Source organism: Helianthus annuus, chromosome 5 (genome assembly GCF_002127325.2).
Source record: "Helianthus annuus cultivar XRQ/B chromosome 5, HanXRQr2.0-SUNRISE, whole genome shotgun sequence".
Classification (NCBI taxonomy): domain Eukaryota; kingdom Viridiplantae; phylum Streptophyta; class Magnoliopsida; order Asterales; family Asteraceae; genus Helianthus; species Helianthus annuus.
The window spans coordinates 118,496,910-118,513,734 of NC_035437.2; the positions used below are offsets into that span (position 1 = coordinate 118,496,910).

At 39.2% G+C, this 16,825-nt stretch overlaps 1 protein-coding gene across 1 annotated transcript; it reads right to left on the minus strand.

Moving 5' to 3' along the window:
* Positions 1–5,764: 5,764 nt before the first annotated feature.
* LOC110941148 lies at positions 5,765–16,268 on the minus strand. The gene is made up of 8 exons (XM_022182770.2): positions 16,204–16,268; positions 15,979–16,113; positions 15,810–15,857; positions 9,495–9,668; positions 8,314–8,811; positions 8,085–8,231; positions 6,694–7,184; positions 5,765–6,537 (listed from the first exon to the last, which is right to left on the minus strand). The coding sequence occupies exons 3-8, from the start codon at positions 15,847–15,849 to the stop codon at positions 5,920–5,922; spliced, it is 1,968 nt and encodes a 655-aa protein (XP_022038462.1). The 5' UTR covers positions 15,850–15,857; positions 15,979–16,113; positions 16,204–16,268; the 3' UTR covers positions 5,765–5,919.
* Positions 16,269–16,825: the final 557 nt, after the last annotated feature.

The window sequence follows — 16,825 nt, forward strand, 5'->3', positions numbered from 1 at the left end:
AAAGATTTTTGACAACTGGTGTTGAAAAGCTGAGTTTCAAAATCTCAAGTGCTAAACATGAAGAACAGGTTTGGGAGAGAGTGTATATAGATGTTATGGTTACAAGTGGTTTTCAGAGAACAAATCATTTTGTATATTTTTTGAAATAGTTTCTAAATTTTAAAAGATTTAATCTTTTAGAAACTTATGTGTTGGGTAGAGATTGTGCAGATAATCTGAGCTGGAAGAGAGCCAGGTCATGGTCTTGGATTGATTTCTGAATCTGTGATTTCCAGACTACGATCTCAGCAGATTGAGAGGGGGAGTCTGAACACAAAGTTGATAAAGCAGTAAGAGCCAGTGTTGATCCTGGAACTACATTTCGGAGAGAAGCACGTAGACAGATAAAGACTAAAGGTTGACAACCGAAGACTCGACATTGAAGACTCCGTCAACATCCGAGGGGGAGTTTGTTGGTGCATCCGTCTGTCACCTACGTCTTGTATCGAGTCTTGTATCGAATAGGCTAGAACAGGGCACGGAATCCTAGAATTTGTATTTAGGAAGTGATTCCGCTCCAAATGACAAACTTGTTATTTGGAGCGAAACCCTTATCATCCTGATTCCGCCCAAAATGTTTAAAGGCCTGATTTCGCCCGTAGTTGTATCTTTCTGATTCCGCTCGTAATGTATATGTATCTTTCGAGCGGAATTAAGCACACTATATATAGTGACACTAGGAGCGAAATCAATAGTTGTGTGTGTTGTCTTCCGGTGAGCCACGAAGTGCTGCCGAAGTGTTGTCAGGATTGTAAACGCATCAGTGATCAATAAAAACAACAGTTAATAGTAAATACGACTGAGATTGCACCAAAACATTAGTTTCCGCCTCTTGTTTTGGACAAGAATTCTTCTGATAGACTCATTCAGGGCCGAAATCGATCCTACAACAGATGATGTAACCGACTCATTCAAAGAATGGAGAAAACTGTTCCTTTCCAAGGTTGCAAAGCCTACACCTCCTGAAGCACAAGTTGATTATATGAAGTTTGAAAAGGCTAAGCCTCATGGGAAGATACTGAGTTGGAGTTTCGTGAAAGAAATTCACTGTGTGGCAATCAAGCGCGAATACGGAATCCAGTATTTCAACTCGTTGTTGAGTATTCTATCTCTTCCGTTCTATGATGTGGCAGCATTATCAAAGTTGGAGCTAATCAATCGTTCAAAATATGAAGGAGCAATTCTGTTTGCTCGTAAGATAAAGATAAATCGGAGGATAGGGTGGAAAGACGAGTTATACAAGCCACAGTTTCCGATGTATCAGTAGATCAAGTATACTTTGGATCCGTCGACCAACACGGCAAGATACAAGCTTTTTTATCAGCCAGCAAGGGTTATGGACAAAATCTCTCTGATGCCGATGAAGCAGAATTTCTTGGAAAACATGGCGTTGTGGTGTTATGACTCTGATACGCACGAGGCTGTTATTGTGTTCAAAGATGATCAAGAGAATTTTCGCATGCTAGATCCGATGTGGATGGTGAATATGTCTGCGGCCGACATCAACAAGTTATTTCGACATGATATCTTTTATAAAGATAAGGACGCACATCAAGCGTTACAATTTCAACGCGTCGCTTGTTTCTGCTTTTGTCGAGGGATACACGCCGGAAGCACCTGGTCGGCACAACACTGAAGACTCAAAGATCGAAGACCAAGTAATAGACAAGGGGGAGTTTGTTGGTGCTTTTATGTGTCTGTAACTTTGTCTTATTTACATTATATGTTATTTAGTCTTTTGTTATCGAGTCTGTAAGTTCCATCAAATCTACCTAGTCGGATATCCTCCTATCCTACTTGGTATGATGTTTGTCTCTGTATTTGTAATGTATGTTAAACACATGCTTGTGTGCATAGTGTTTACATATAGTTAGTCTTATCTTATGTCTTCTATTAACTTAGTCATATATTCTGTCCATGTTTAATGTTTGACGAAGAATCAATCTTCGTCGAACCCATGCTTGGCGAACCTTCAATCTTCGTCATTGTTTGTGTGTGACGAAGGTTCTATCTTCGTCACACATGAAGCTTCGTCAATCAAGGTTCGTCTGAGGACAATATATATAGCTTGGTGTGTTTAACAGTAAAGGTATGAGAGCATAGAGAGACTACTGAGAGTTTATCATTCAAGCATTGTGTGTATATGTTGGATGTTGTTCTCGTCCTTTTAATCTAAAGTGAATCTTTGGTTATCTGTTGTGTTGCTTGCATTACTTTATTTGGTTTGCACCGTCACGTGGATTCCGCACTCGTGACCGTGTTTGTGATAAACAGGATTAGGTTTCGTATTAGATCCTCTGAGAAAAACGGACCTACAACTATAGCTTGAATGGACTAGAATTACCTTAAACAAACTCACACACCTCTTTTTTTGTTTAATTCCACTCATTTGATATTAGTCATTTATTTTAAATCTCTTAGTTTTTAAAAAATCCATATTTATTAATCATGACTCGATCTCAACAGCACTCCACTACAACTGTCACTCCAAATTGACATAAATCACAATTCCAACGTTTAATAAGGTAGGTCATATTGTGTCTTTTCATTGTCCTTAGATCACTAAGTATATTATCACAATTATGATGTTTAAGGCCAACCGTAGTGGGGCGGTATATCGCGGCCAAACCTTGTATAGCGTCTTATAGTGTCCGGCCATACCGCTACGGCTAGTGCTATAGGCTGGTGAATCCGTTTCCTCACGAAGAGCATAGTGGCATTAAAGTTGATGGTTTAAAAAAATTGACCGTTGCAATGGTCATATGTATTAAAAAAAATTCCTAAAAAATCTATATATATATCCACTAAACTTTCACATTACACTCCACCAAACCTCAAAACACTCTTTAATCCCACATTCTTATCAAAAATAATAGGCTCGCCATAGGAAGATTCATTCACCGAAATTTACCAAAGGTTTTTTTCACCCGAAGAAATCGCGGAGGAGGAAGAAGCGGTTACAGGTGCATGTGCACTCGCGATTCAAGCCATTCAACACGTTAGTCGTTCTCTTCCACGCCCCATTTTGAGGCGTACTTTTATCTTGCGAGACCGTGAAGCCGCAAACGAGCGGTTGATGAATGATTATTTTGATCCGAAACCGGTTCACAGCCCCGATGTTTTTAGGTGGCGGTTTAGGAAGAGGCAAAGGTTAATTTTTCGCATAATGATGATTTGGAAGCTAAGTATGACTACTTCAAGCAAAGAATGGATGCGAGAGGATATCTAGGATTCACCTCAATTCAAAAGGTAACTTCCGCCTTACATATACTCGCCTACGGAAACACTTACGACATCAACGACGAGTATTTGAAAACGGGGGGAGAAAACAACACGTGATACCGTGGAACATTTCTACTTAGGTATATTTTTACTCACTTTTATATATTTAGTTTTATTTTAAAGTACAATACAAATTAAATACGGCTAAATAAAATTTTAGGTATATGCCAATTATTTAGAAAACCTTACTTGAGAAATCCGACTTGGAACGACCTTCAACAAATATATGAGGTGCATTTAGAAAAAACATGGAATTAACATAATCTATACACAAAGTAATACTCTAGACTCTCTAAACTCGACTAAACTACAAACTGGCAAGCGAACCAATCGACTCTAGTAAAGCTAACTTATCTAGACTGACACTGACATGGACATGACACTACCTGTTATTATATTTGGGGGGGGGGGGTCTAAATTTCCTAAAACTGCGATTAAAATTAAATTAATTAACTAAATTAACTTGTCACGAATTAAATCGGGTTTTACTCGGATGATGGACAAGACTGCCTAGACTGGAACCCTAGATTGTGATAGTAATAATTTATTATGATTATTAATTATTATGGAACCAGGATCTTTATATTCTAAACCTATCGAGACACCGAACAAGACCCTCGACCCTTCTCGAGAAGATGCTTATGGAGCTCTAAAGGCTGTTATGGTCACCAGTTATTCTAGACTCCCTCGCGGGTTATCTAAGTGGTTTACAAAAGTATCCTAATCCGATCTACTCCCTCACATGCAATAAATCTAGGATAGACTTGGATTCTCAATTTGACTTATTAGACAACGGTCACTAGGGCAACTAGTTCAGACTCCTCACGAAGACCTTACCTAGCGATTTAATGACTTAGACCTAACAATAATCTTGCACCTCACAGCTATGAATATTAGTAGAATACTCAAATTTATTAAATTACTAATTATTGCTTCTAAGCTGTATTGGCCAATTAACCTTAAAGATTACAAAATCAATTACAATCTAGCATGAACCTATTACGTGAAAGACATTCATCTAGACTCACATGAAGCAATAAAAGACAGATAAAGACTTTTAAGCATGCAAAGACATAAAACAAATAAACCAAGTCAGCTACTTTTGCAAAAATCCATAAATAATTAAATAATCATAATAAAGTTCAAAACTTTACAATCCAATCATCTTAGTCTAGGCAGAAAATAAACTTAGCCAATCATAGTCATTGAAACAATCAACAAAAGAGTATTTTTATAAGCAAGGAACATGATCAAAAACAAGAAACGAATAATTAAGAAACCCGGATAGTAAAACACGACCTGGATGCTTTCCTTGGCTTCAAACCTTCATCCAGCTGCTTCAAGCTCTCAAAAACGTTCCAACTTTAGCTGAGAATTCGTCCAAGTTAATGCAGTTCGTAATTAGGGTTGACTTGAAGTTAATGATGTTTATATATGGTTTTCTAACAAGAATCTTGCTGCAATAACAATTTGTGCCCAACTTCAACCCCATCGCGCTACGCCAAGGAAATATGTCCACTTGCTCGCGCGACGCGACGCTAATAAACTGAAGCTTATTATTTTAATATCTTCGCGTTGCTCCAAGGCATTTCCATGATTTGATCGCGTGACGCCACGGGTGTTTTTTCCAGATTTCCTCGTTTTCCGTTCCCGTTCAGCTACGTCACGACCCGGTTCTCGTTGCTAACTCCTTTTCAGCAACCAAGATTTGCGAACAAACAAACTATCAATAGAAACTATTTCTAACTAAAAACCGAAACAAATGAAACGAAAATTATATAAACTTCACACGATAAATGTATGTATTTTGCAATACATCAGCTATCCACTAACCGCCATCCTCTTTAACTATATTTGTATCAAATGTATTTTTATAAAATAATTATCAATATGCATGGATCATAACCTATCTTTGTAATCTCAATAGTTTTTTTTTGTTTGTACTCTTGTCCATCTGAACATATAACAACTTACACTTACGTTACACCTTTAGTGCATGTTATATGACTTCTTCAAAATCTTTAAGTGTTTACTATTTATGTATTAATCATAAATAGTTTTTAATAAGAGTAACTTTCTCGAGTCCGGGAAACAGTCCCGGTGATAACCAAGTACACACATAAACGAAGATATAAAAAAATCATTATTTGATCCAAGTAAAATACAAAGAGAATTACGGAGTTAAGTTGATAACAAACTGTTTTACAATAATTCATTGTTTGAATTGGCGCTCCATAAATACAAACTAAAGCAACCTTATGAATCAAAACGGATGTATTTTTATTTGAACGGTCAACTAAATCACCGGATAAGCATCCTGAGATGCCCTCAATCGCGCAAACCAAGTAACTAACTACTAGAGTTTTAAAGAACGATTACAATCTAACAAAAGGAAACATATTAGGAGTGAAAAGTTACTAATAATATTGGGAAGTTGAGGGCAGATGCAAACACAAAATAATAGAAATAGAAATTGAGTTGGTGATCCAATTTAACGAACAATTCAACATCAATTGACAAAAGAAGAATAAAAGTAGTCCATAAATAAAGTAGATGAAACTTGGAAGAAGATCAACATTACATTACATTACAGTGGGGTTAATAGTAAAGAACACGTTTATTGCGCTTAAAGAGATATCTGGTTTGATACGCCGACTTAAAAACATCCCTGAAAAGACCATGTTGCAGTGTGACATATAGAATGACCGGAATTCCAGCCAAACCGGTGATAGTGATTGGCACCCATTCCACCTTCTTATCGTAAAGTACAAAGAAACTGGCACTAAACGCAATCATCATGGTTACAATAGAGAGGAAGAGTGTTGCGATACCATTCACTAGTTTTCTTGGTAACGACTCCAAGAAATCACGTTCCGCATATCGGGATGTGAGAATAGATAAGAATATAAGAACTGAGGTTGATGAGCATATTAAAGAAACAGCATCCGCGATCACAAAAATAATGAGGCATGGTTCTTTGCGAAAAAAAGGAAGGCCAGTGTTATCGTTGTATCCACCAGGAAGTGTAAAAGCCGCCGCAAATACAATGGTGGCTATGAGGGTTGCAACCACCATACATTGAGATGCAGTATTTTTCATCCATTCCCCTCCATCTTTTAACAAGTCTGCATGTGTCTTGGTGAACAGATCTTGTGGTGTTTTACCATCTTTATTTTTTCTTTCCCTATAGTTAGGTGGGATCATTTTCTCTACCTCCTGCAACTCATATTAACGAATAATAAAAACCAATATTTTGAAACCACAACGGTAATTGACTATAAAAACATTGGTCATAGCAGTTTTAATACATATATGACGACATCCAGGTTGATCTTATGAACATACGGAGAAAGCTTGAAAAGAAATATTTACCTGGAACCATAATAACTCGCTTTGCATTTGGAAAGCAACTCCAGACACATTTTGAAATCGATTTTGCTTAACGCTCTTTGCAACCATATGCAACATGTTATTGTCTTTTTCGTCTTTAATAGGAGTTATTAAATCTTTCATTGCACCAATCTCATATAATAGCTTATAGGTCTTTACTTGACGACGTTTGACAGCCAAGTGAAATATGGTCTTTTTTTTGTCATCTTGCTTCCATATTATATCAGGATATAACCGAATTAGCTCAATTATAAAAGGTGTGTTGCCCTTTTTAGCTGCAAGAAAAAGCACTCGGGAAGGGTGTTTTATTGTAGTCCCCTCCTTTGTAGTATGTGTAACACCAGTCCCTCGGATTATGTCATCAATGTCGGTCTTACTCATTTTGGCAATTTTCCTCCAAATTATTCTTAATAACTGCAGTGCTTCCCTTTCTTTTTCAATGGACCATAACTTCACATGAAACAATTCAAAAACTGAAAACAAGAACCAAGAAGACCATCAGATCACATACATTAAGTAAAATTGACATATGAAGCTAGCTTTTAATTGTAAATAACTAGACAAAACTATGTGTGTCAATCATATTGGGTGGTTGGCGGGTTGACGGGTTGTGGGATTCGGGTTGGCTGGTTTAATTCTTTAACCCTAACTCAACCAATATATTTATTCATACTGTGTCGAACCCACTTAAAATCGAGGTTGACCAATTTATTATTCATTTGTGAATATGGGTAAAAGCTAATGACTTAATAACAATCTGAACAATTAATTACTCTGACTCAAATGAAACTTAAGGTGATTGGTATCGTTTAATTAATTTGTTTCCTCATCCCTCACTCCTAATTAGCAAACATGAGTTTATACATTTAGCTCGAGATTAGATTAAACTAATGGAATGAATTGGAGAATGGGGTGGTCAGTATTAAAAAAAATACATATATCTTGGAAGTGAAGAGTTTTAACACTCTTCATCTCTAAAATCTATATATAGGCTTTTTTTCAAAACACTTAAACGGGTAGATGGGTTGACCTCTAAATAAAATAGTTTTTTTCCATGTCGTGTCAGGAATTGTTATGTTGAAAGGTACTAATTGAAGCTCCAATGATCCATACATGAAACTAACCACTTTCTTCTCATTCTGAGTTCAATACTAGATTATCATGGTGATAAAATATCTTCATGCAATCTATTTAACATATTAATAATAATTATTAATACTCAGAGGAATGAAATAAGAGTGTTCATTGAAGCTAACAGATAAGTATAAGGAGTTTAAACTACACCCAAGAATCACAAGTATAGTGAGTGTTTATGTGTCCAAACTCCAAGGTATAACTAGACAAAGAAAATAAAGCAAAGAACATATACTTGCCTGAGTTGATGATTCTGAATACAGCAGGTGCTTTTGTTCGTTTAAATGCTTTAGGCTTCTGAGCCAAAGCCAAGAGAACGTCAGTAAGTAACGGGCCCTTCTTAGCACATAGTTCGGGGCAATCATTAACTATTTGTATAGCAACATCTACAGAAGAATTTACGGTCACATTAATTTGACAAATAAAGCCTGTGAAAGAGTGCAGGAAGAAATACGAAGAACTACTTACCAAAGATATCTCCTTCAACACATTTTTGGAGGACCCAACCGCGATTATCAGTTGACCAATAATCGCCTCCCATTTTGTTAGAGATACCATACAAATGCCTCACCATATCAGGTTTTGCAAATAAAGCAGCCATGTAGAGTGGCATCGTTCTATTGTTACCAGGGATTTCAGTCAATGCCGGATTCTTTTTGATCATTGTCCTTGCTGTTTCTATATTTCCCGCTGCAGCTGCTAAATGAAGAGCAGTATTATAATTTTTATTCTGTAGCTCCAAATCCTTTTTTTCCATCATATTTACTAGATTTTTCACAAATTCTTCCACAGCCTTGGTGCTTTCTGCTGATGCTGCAACGTGAAGCAGTGTTTCATAATTTTCGGTGATAGCAAAACATATCAGATTTGGTTGTTTGTCAAGAAAAGGTTTAGCTGCCTTCCAGTCTCCTTTGATTGCTGCTTCATAAAGTGGAACACCAACTTCGATGTACTCTTCTCTACTTCCTTCAGTAAAAACAATCTGGTCAAACATGGTTCCCTTCAAAGTCGCTTTTAAGAGGTTAATTCATCATCATCCCACCAATAGCAAAGCTAAGGTAGGGTCTGCGGAGGGTAGATGTAGACAGCCTTACCTCTACCCCGTAGGAATAGAGATGCTGCTTCCAGTGAGACCCCCGGCTCAATTGTAGTTTTGTATCAAGCCTTGGACCTAAGACACATAACACTCAAACAATCGGGACAGAGACTGATTGGTGCATGTACCCCCCGTGTCTTTCAGCTATCAACGTCACCACATGATGCATGATTAACCATCTGCCGCTTTTAACGTTATTTTCACGAAATTAGTAAAATAACGTTAAAGTTAGTACCATTTCACTTTTGCCCCCCGAGCGCCCACACATATATACATTCTATGTGCTCACCGCAAGCGGGGCATTTAAGAGGTTAATTGCTATATAGTATTCATTCGGTGCTTAAATTCAGTCCCCTTTCAAAGTTACTTCACATGTTCTTTTTGAGAAGTAAGTTTCACTTGAGAGACTTCAAAGTTCATACAAAAGAAGCATATCCAACAACAGAGTTTGTACATCTGTTTTTATATTCCATCTCTTCAGAACATCTTACATGATGTATCAGTAGCAAAACTTTCACTCATATATCAAAGAAAGAATTAGTTGACAAGTTACCTAGAATTAGATCTGAATGAGGTAGGTTTGGTGGTGGTGGCGGTGCTGGTGGTGCTGGTGGTGACACTGGCTGGGAAGGAATTGAAATGATAGTATTGTTCTGCTGCTGCTGCTGCTGATGATGATTGACTGGAATTGCATGATCAGAGCTTGTACTTGGGTGGTTCATCCTATCTGTGGCAATGTCGTAGCAATTAGTAAGTAATGTAACTGGAATGGAATCACAAGAGCACCAAACTTGTTGTATGCCGGGTCAATTAGAAAAAAAGAGTTGTTTTGGTTCGGGTCAGAACTCAGAATGGGTTCAGGTTAGAACGGGTTTTGGATGGAGTTGGGTTGGTTTAAACAACAGTTTTTTAAGAAGAAAAAAAGCTTGTAGCAGCAATAGATCCATCTTCACTTCTTCATATACATGCATACATGCGTGTATACACACATAAACATATATAGACACGTATGTGTGCTGATTTATAATAAGAAAAATATAAAATAAATTAATTATTCAAATAATCAAAAGGATAAGAGGTTACCTGTTTTCTCTCTCTACTCAAGCTCTTAATTAAAATAAAAATAAAAATCACACTCACAGACACAAAAATGGTGAAGAACCAAAAAAAATAGATAAACCCATTGTTGACGGAGGCGGTGGTAAACAAATGCGACGACCACGGCAAACTAAACTAGTCCTGAATTACGTTTTGAAACTCCTGCTTCTTGAATAGGGAGAGGCACATTATGGTATGACATGAGTTAATTTATATTTTTTTATTTCTTTTGTAACATTTAATATAAAATGTTTTTTTGAAAAAACGAATATGACGTTGCCATATGTTTTGATACAAATATTATAAAATAAAATCAGGAGTAAACTGTCAAAATGGTCTTTGAGGTTTGGTTACTTTTGTCACTTTAGTTCAAAACTCAAACCTTTTGAATCTGGGTCCCTGTGGTTTCAATTTTGTTGCCATTTTCATTCAAAAACAAAATCTGATCAGATTTTTTAGTTAACATCCAGTTTTTTTGTCTTTTCCCTCCCTTTTAATGAAGTGCAAAATGGCCTTTTAACGTTTTTTATAACAAAATAAGAACATTTAACCATTTTGTCCTTCATTCAAAGGGAGGAAAAGACAAAAAAAAAACTGGATGTTAACTGAAAAATCTGAACAGATTTTGTTTTTGGATGAAAATGGCAACAAAATTGAAACCACGGGGACCCAGATTCAAAAGATTTGAGTTTTGGACTAAAGTGATAAAAGTGTTAGCCGATAATATCTCGCTATATTATTCGGCGAATGTTTCGTACATCTTTTGTAATCTCGTATATTTTGTAGTAGTTAGAGATTATTCCCTTTCCATGTATACTCCCTGAGATATCTCCCTGTAATGTATATTTATAGGTCTGTTTATGATGAATACAATCAAGGAATTATATCATCTTACATGGTATCATACACCTAGCGTGATTTCGATCTCGCTCCTTGCTGTCCTTTCTTCCTTTTTTTTTTTTTGTCTTCCTCTTCTTGTCTACTGTCATGGGTGACAAGTCTGATCCTAAACCTCAATCTCTACATCCGGTCTATACCATCACAAACATACAACACAAAGTTCGTGTGCTTGATGGCACTGAAGTTTCATATCCTACATGGGTTAAACTTTTCATGTTACACGCTACCGGGTATGATGTGGTCGACCACATCGACGGCTCGCCGGCACCCGCAGAAACGTCCCCGGAATACCCGGCTTGGAAGAAGATAGACGTTGTGGTCCTACAATTGATCTACGGCACTCTCAGTAATGATCTCCTTCTCCGGGTTCTGGAAGAAAAATCAACCGCATCCGAGGCTTGGAAAAGGGTTAAAAACTTATTTCTGAACAACAAAGGACCAAGGGCCGCTGCCCTGCAACACGAACTTACCAACCTGACTCTCGCCTCTATGCCGAACCTTGAAGCTTACTGCCAGCGAATCCACGAACTATCCGATCAGTTAGCCGCTGTCGACTGCCCTCTCAGCAACACGCAGCGGATTCTCTATTTGGTCCGAGGTCTACCCCGTGAATACGACACTACGGCGTCGATCCTCAATCAATCCCTCCCGCCATGGGAACAAGCCATCGAACAACTCCAATCTGAAGCTCGCCGGATTGCGGCACGTGACACACTCAACCCGAGTCCTGTCATTGCAGCCGCCGTAACATCCCAATCAGAGAAAACTCAATCATCTTACCCATCATCGAACCGTGATAACCATGGCACACGCCGTGACCATCAGCGTCGTGATAACTCCGGCAATCGCCGGGACAACCGTCGCCCATCTTCATCTTCAAGAAACTACAGCCCTCAAAAGCAACCACAATACCGCCCCTCTCCGAATATCCAGGCACCGTACATGCCCTATTGGGCTCCTCAGCAAGGTGCTTACCCAACTTGGGCTCCACCTCCTTGTCCCTTTCCTACATACTCTTGGGCTCAACCATGGGATTCACGACCCACCTCCAGATCCAACTACAACAATGCATCAGGCCACTCAAGAAATAACCAGGCCCAAGCTCAGGCCCATTTGGCAGCTGCTGATCCATTAGAGCCCACCAGTCTAGCAAACGCAGTACAGGCTATGTCTTTGGACTCCGGTTCAGGCTCAACCGATCGATGGCATTTTGATACAGGTGCTTCTTCCCATATTACCTTTGATACAAATAAACTTGAAACATTTTCCACAGGTTCACCAATAGAGTCAATATTTGTGGGAAATGGCAATAAACTTCCGGTCATGGGTTCGGGATCCTCGACTATCACCACATCCTCAAAACCTTTACACCTAAAATCCGTTTTGTTTAACCCTAATATCATCAAAAATCTTATCTCTGTGCGTAAATTTAATATTGACAATAACACATCTATTGAATTTGATCCCTTTGGCTTTTCTGTGAAGGATTTCAAGGATGGCACGATCCTGAGTCGACACAACAGCACTAGTGACCTCTACCCGCTCACACCAAATGCTTCCGCCACAGCTTGTTTTGCTTCCACCAACGACTCTCCCACATGGCACAGTAGACTTGGCCACCCGGGTCAACCTGTCATGGATTTTTTAAGTTCGAAGAATTTTATTTCTTTTAATAAACCCAAACTATCTACTATTTGTCATTCTTGTCAGTTATCTAAACATAAACGATTACCTTTTTTTGATTCCACGACTAATACATTAATACCATTTGCTATCTTGCATTGTGATTTGTGGACATCGCCCGTTTTAAGTCATGCTGGGTATAAGTATTATATGGTGCTAACAGATGACTTCACTCAATATACATGGGTTTATCCTCTAAAGTTTAAATCCGAAACGTTCTCCAAATTTGCACACTTTCATCAATTTGTTGCCACACAATTTAGGATGCCCATACAATCTTTTCAATGTGACATGGGGGGTGAATTTGCCAACACTGATTTTCAGAATTTTGCAACCAAAAATGGAATTCAATTCCGTTTTTCCTGCCCTCACACTTCCCAACAAAACGGAAAGTCTGAGCGTATGATCCGACGACTTAATGAAATAATGTTCACCCTTCTCACACATGCTTCCCTTCCCTCCTCCTTCTGGGTCGAGGCTCTTCACACAGCTTCGTACTTACACAACATTTTACCCACCAAGCTACATAAGTTTCAAACTCCCACATCTCTTCTCTACCTCCGACAACCCTCCTACGACCACCTTCGTGTGTTCGGATGTTTATGCTATCCAAACACTACTTCAACTCGCCCACACAAACTCACACACCGATCTGCCCCGTGCGTGTTCCTCGGTTACCCCGCCAACTACCGCGGATACCGATGCTTGGACATCAACACCGGAAAAACAATTTTTTCCCGACACGTCACGTTTGACGAATCTCAATTCCCGTTCCTTAACCCATCCAAACCCACTCCTTCTCACACCTTTCTCGATCCCTCGCCCCTCATATTTACTCAAACCAACACGTCACCACCTTTTGATTCTGGCCCATCGGCCCACAATGGGTCTACTCCCGCTAGCCCACCTTCTGCATCATCTCATGAACCGCCACCTGCACCTGCACCAGGTCCCTCTATCCTCGGTCCACCTCCATATCATACTGGCCCATTGGCCCAAAGTGGGCTTCCACCTGTTGCCCAACCTATAAACAACCCAACCACCCTATCCACACCGTCTCAAGCATCCACCCACTCCACTGCCACTCATTCAATGCAAACCAGATCCAAATCTGGTATATACAAACCCCGCCATCCAGTCTCGCTTCACACCACTACCTCCTCCACCATTTCTCCTTTACCTATATCCCACGTCACCGCCCTTACCGACCCGAACTGGAAGGATGCCATGACCGCCAAATATGACGCTCTATTGGCGAATAACACGTGGGAACTCGTTCCTCGCCCGGTTGATACGCCCATTATTCGTTGCATGTGGTTGTTTAAACACAAATTTCATGCTGATGGGACACTAGAGCGTCACAAAGCGAGACTCGTGGTAAATGGTAAGAGTCAAACAGTGGGCATTGATTGTGATGAGACTTTTAGTCCTGTTGTAAAACCTACTACTATTCGAACAGTTTTGAGTCTGGCGGTATCGCGTGCATGGCCGATTCATCAGTTGGATGTTAAAAATGCCTTTTTGCACGGCCATTTAAAAGAGACCGTCTATATGTTTCAGCCTCCAGGTTTCACCTCGGCCTCCCATCCCAAATATGTTTGTAAGCTGAACAGGTCTCTCTATGGGTTGAAGCAGGCACCTAGGGCATGGTACCAACGATTTGCAGGTTTTCTTTCTAGATGTGGTTTCAAAAGTAGTGCTTGTGACACATCACTTTTCATATACCACCAGGGAGATAAAATGGCCTACTTACTTTTATATGTGGATGATATCATCTTAACCGCATCTACCGACACCCTTCTCCGCAGCATCATTAAATCACTGTCTACTGAGTTTAACATGACTGATCTTGGCATGTTACATCACTTTCTTGGCATAGCGGTTCAGCCACAGAAGAATGGCTTGTTCTTATCTCAGTCAACATATGCTGCGGACATCCTGTCACGCGCCAATATGACCTCGTGTAATCCGGTTAGCACCCCTGTCGAGGTTGGTTCTAAACTTAGTGCAACTCAAGGTGCTCCCTTTGAAGACGGATCGTTATATCGAAGCTTTGCTGGCGCACTTCAATACCTAACGATCACTCGACCCGACATCTCGTATGCCGTTCAGCAAATCTGTCTCTTCATGCATGCACCACGTGAGCCCCACTTCCAGTTGCTCAAACGAATTCTTCGATACGTCAAAGGCACCCTTTCTCAAGGGTTACTTATCTCTCCATCTCCATCCACTAAACTAACGGCTTACTCGGATGCAGATTGGGGTGGGTGTCCAGACTCACGACGATCAACCTCGGGCTATTGCGTCTTCTTGGGTGACAATTTGATTTCTTGGTCATCCAAACGCCAACCTACTATATCACGATCCAGCGCTGAAGCAGAATATCGAGGGGTCACCAACACTGTTGCCGAAACAAGCTGGATTCGTAATCTTTTGCTCGAACTCCGTGTTCCGATTAAGCAAGCCACTATCATATATTGCGATAACATTTCGGCAGTTTATCTTGCAGAAAATCCAGTCCAACATCAACGTACCAAACACATTGAACTGGATATCCATTTTGTTCGGGAAAAAGTCCAACTTGGCACTGTAAAAGTTCTTCATGTACCAGCTGACTATCAGTACGCAGATATTTTTACCAAGGGCCTTCCCAAGCATCTTTTTCAACGATTTCGATCCAATTTACGCCTCCGCGCTCCTATGGCTCAAACTGCGGGGGACTGTTAGCCGATAATATCTCGCTATATTATTCGGCGAATATTTCGTACATCTTTTGTAATCTCGTATATTTTGTAGTAGTTAGAGATTATTCCCTTTCCATGTATACTCCCTGAGATATCTCCCTGTAATGTATATTTATAGGTCTGTTTATGATGAATACAATCAAGGAATTATATCATCTTACAAAAATTGACCAAACATCAGGACTATTTTGACAGTTTACTCTAAAATCAGAGTAGTATCAAATATAACCAATTAACTAAGGAAGGTCACATCATATATGAAATTGGGTGCAAAGTAACAGAATCACTCATATTATATAAACTTTTTTACGTGCTCATATTTTATGAGTTTTACTCTTGTTACAGAATTAGGATTTTCTGGTTCGGTGTTTGTTCAAACCTCTTAATATAATAAGTGTTTCTAGCAAGAGAAATCATTTTTATTATAATAATCCACAAATTACCATCATGCAAATCTGAACGAGGTGGTGGCACTCTGTTCATGTTTTCAGCTGCAATGTTATAGCATTGATGAGTAATTAATTGAAGGAAATAACTAGTTAGTTCCGTACATAAATATTAACCCCTAGCTAGAGATTAATAGTTAAAATTCAATAGTAGTTGCGAAATTACCATCAAGCAGATCTGAACGAGGTAGGTTGGGTGATGGTGGTGTAACAATGGGAACAATTGTATGCTGCTGCTGGTGGTGGTGGTGATTGTGATTAATGGGGGGAACCAGTTGAATTGCAGGACCAGAGGCTGCACCTGTGTTGTTCATGGTTTCAGCTGCAAGGTTATAGAGATTGATGAATAACTTTAACAGGAATCAGATCATAAGAGCATTTTTGAGAGTACCTTTGATTATCGGAGTGATCTTTGAAGCCTGAAGTAACTGTGATTTTCCTCGCCATTCAAGGGCTCCGGTCTCAATTTATTATAGTGAAGTCAACTTAAAGTCAATACAAATTATTTATTAAAGACCCACTAAAAGCTGCCTACCACAATAAGACAAACTTCGGATGGTGAATGGAAAGCAACTTGTTAATTCAATATTAATATTTAGAAGACCATTGACCAAAAATTCTTGTAGGTTACTTTAGAAGAGCGTGTGGTGTGTGCTTGGGTTGGAGGCGTGGTTAGCCAAGCAATGCTGCTTTAGCCATATTGGGTCAGCGTGAGTAGCGGTGTTGCCCCACTGGCGTGGCTATGAAGCCTGGCGTGGGGCGGGTTGGGGAGATGATGTGGATGGTTGGGATCGGCTGAGTTCATGTGACCGTTTGGCTAGCCATTTGGTTAGCCGTTGGCCAATGGCTATTTTATAAAAACAAAAAAAAAATTTAACTTTTATTCTATATAAATCAAAAAGTTCTTACTAAATTTTACTATCCAAATATTCAAAAACCACCTTCTATCACCAAAAAAACATATATCCAATGAATTCTTCAAGTTCAAGTGATTCGTCTGATAGTTATGATTC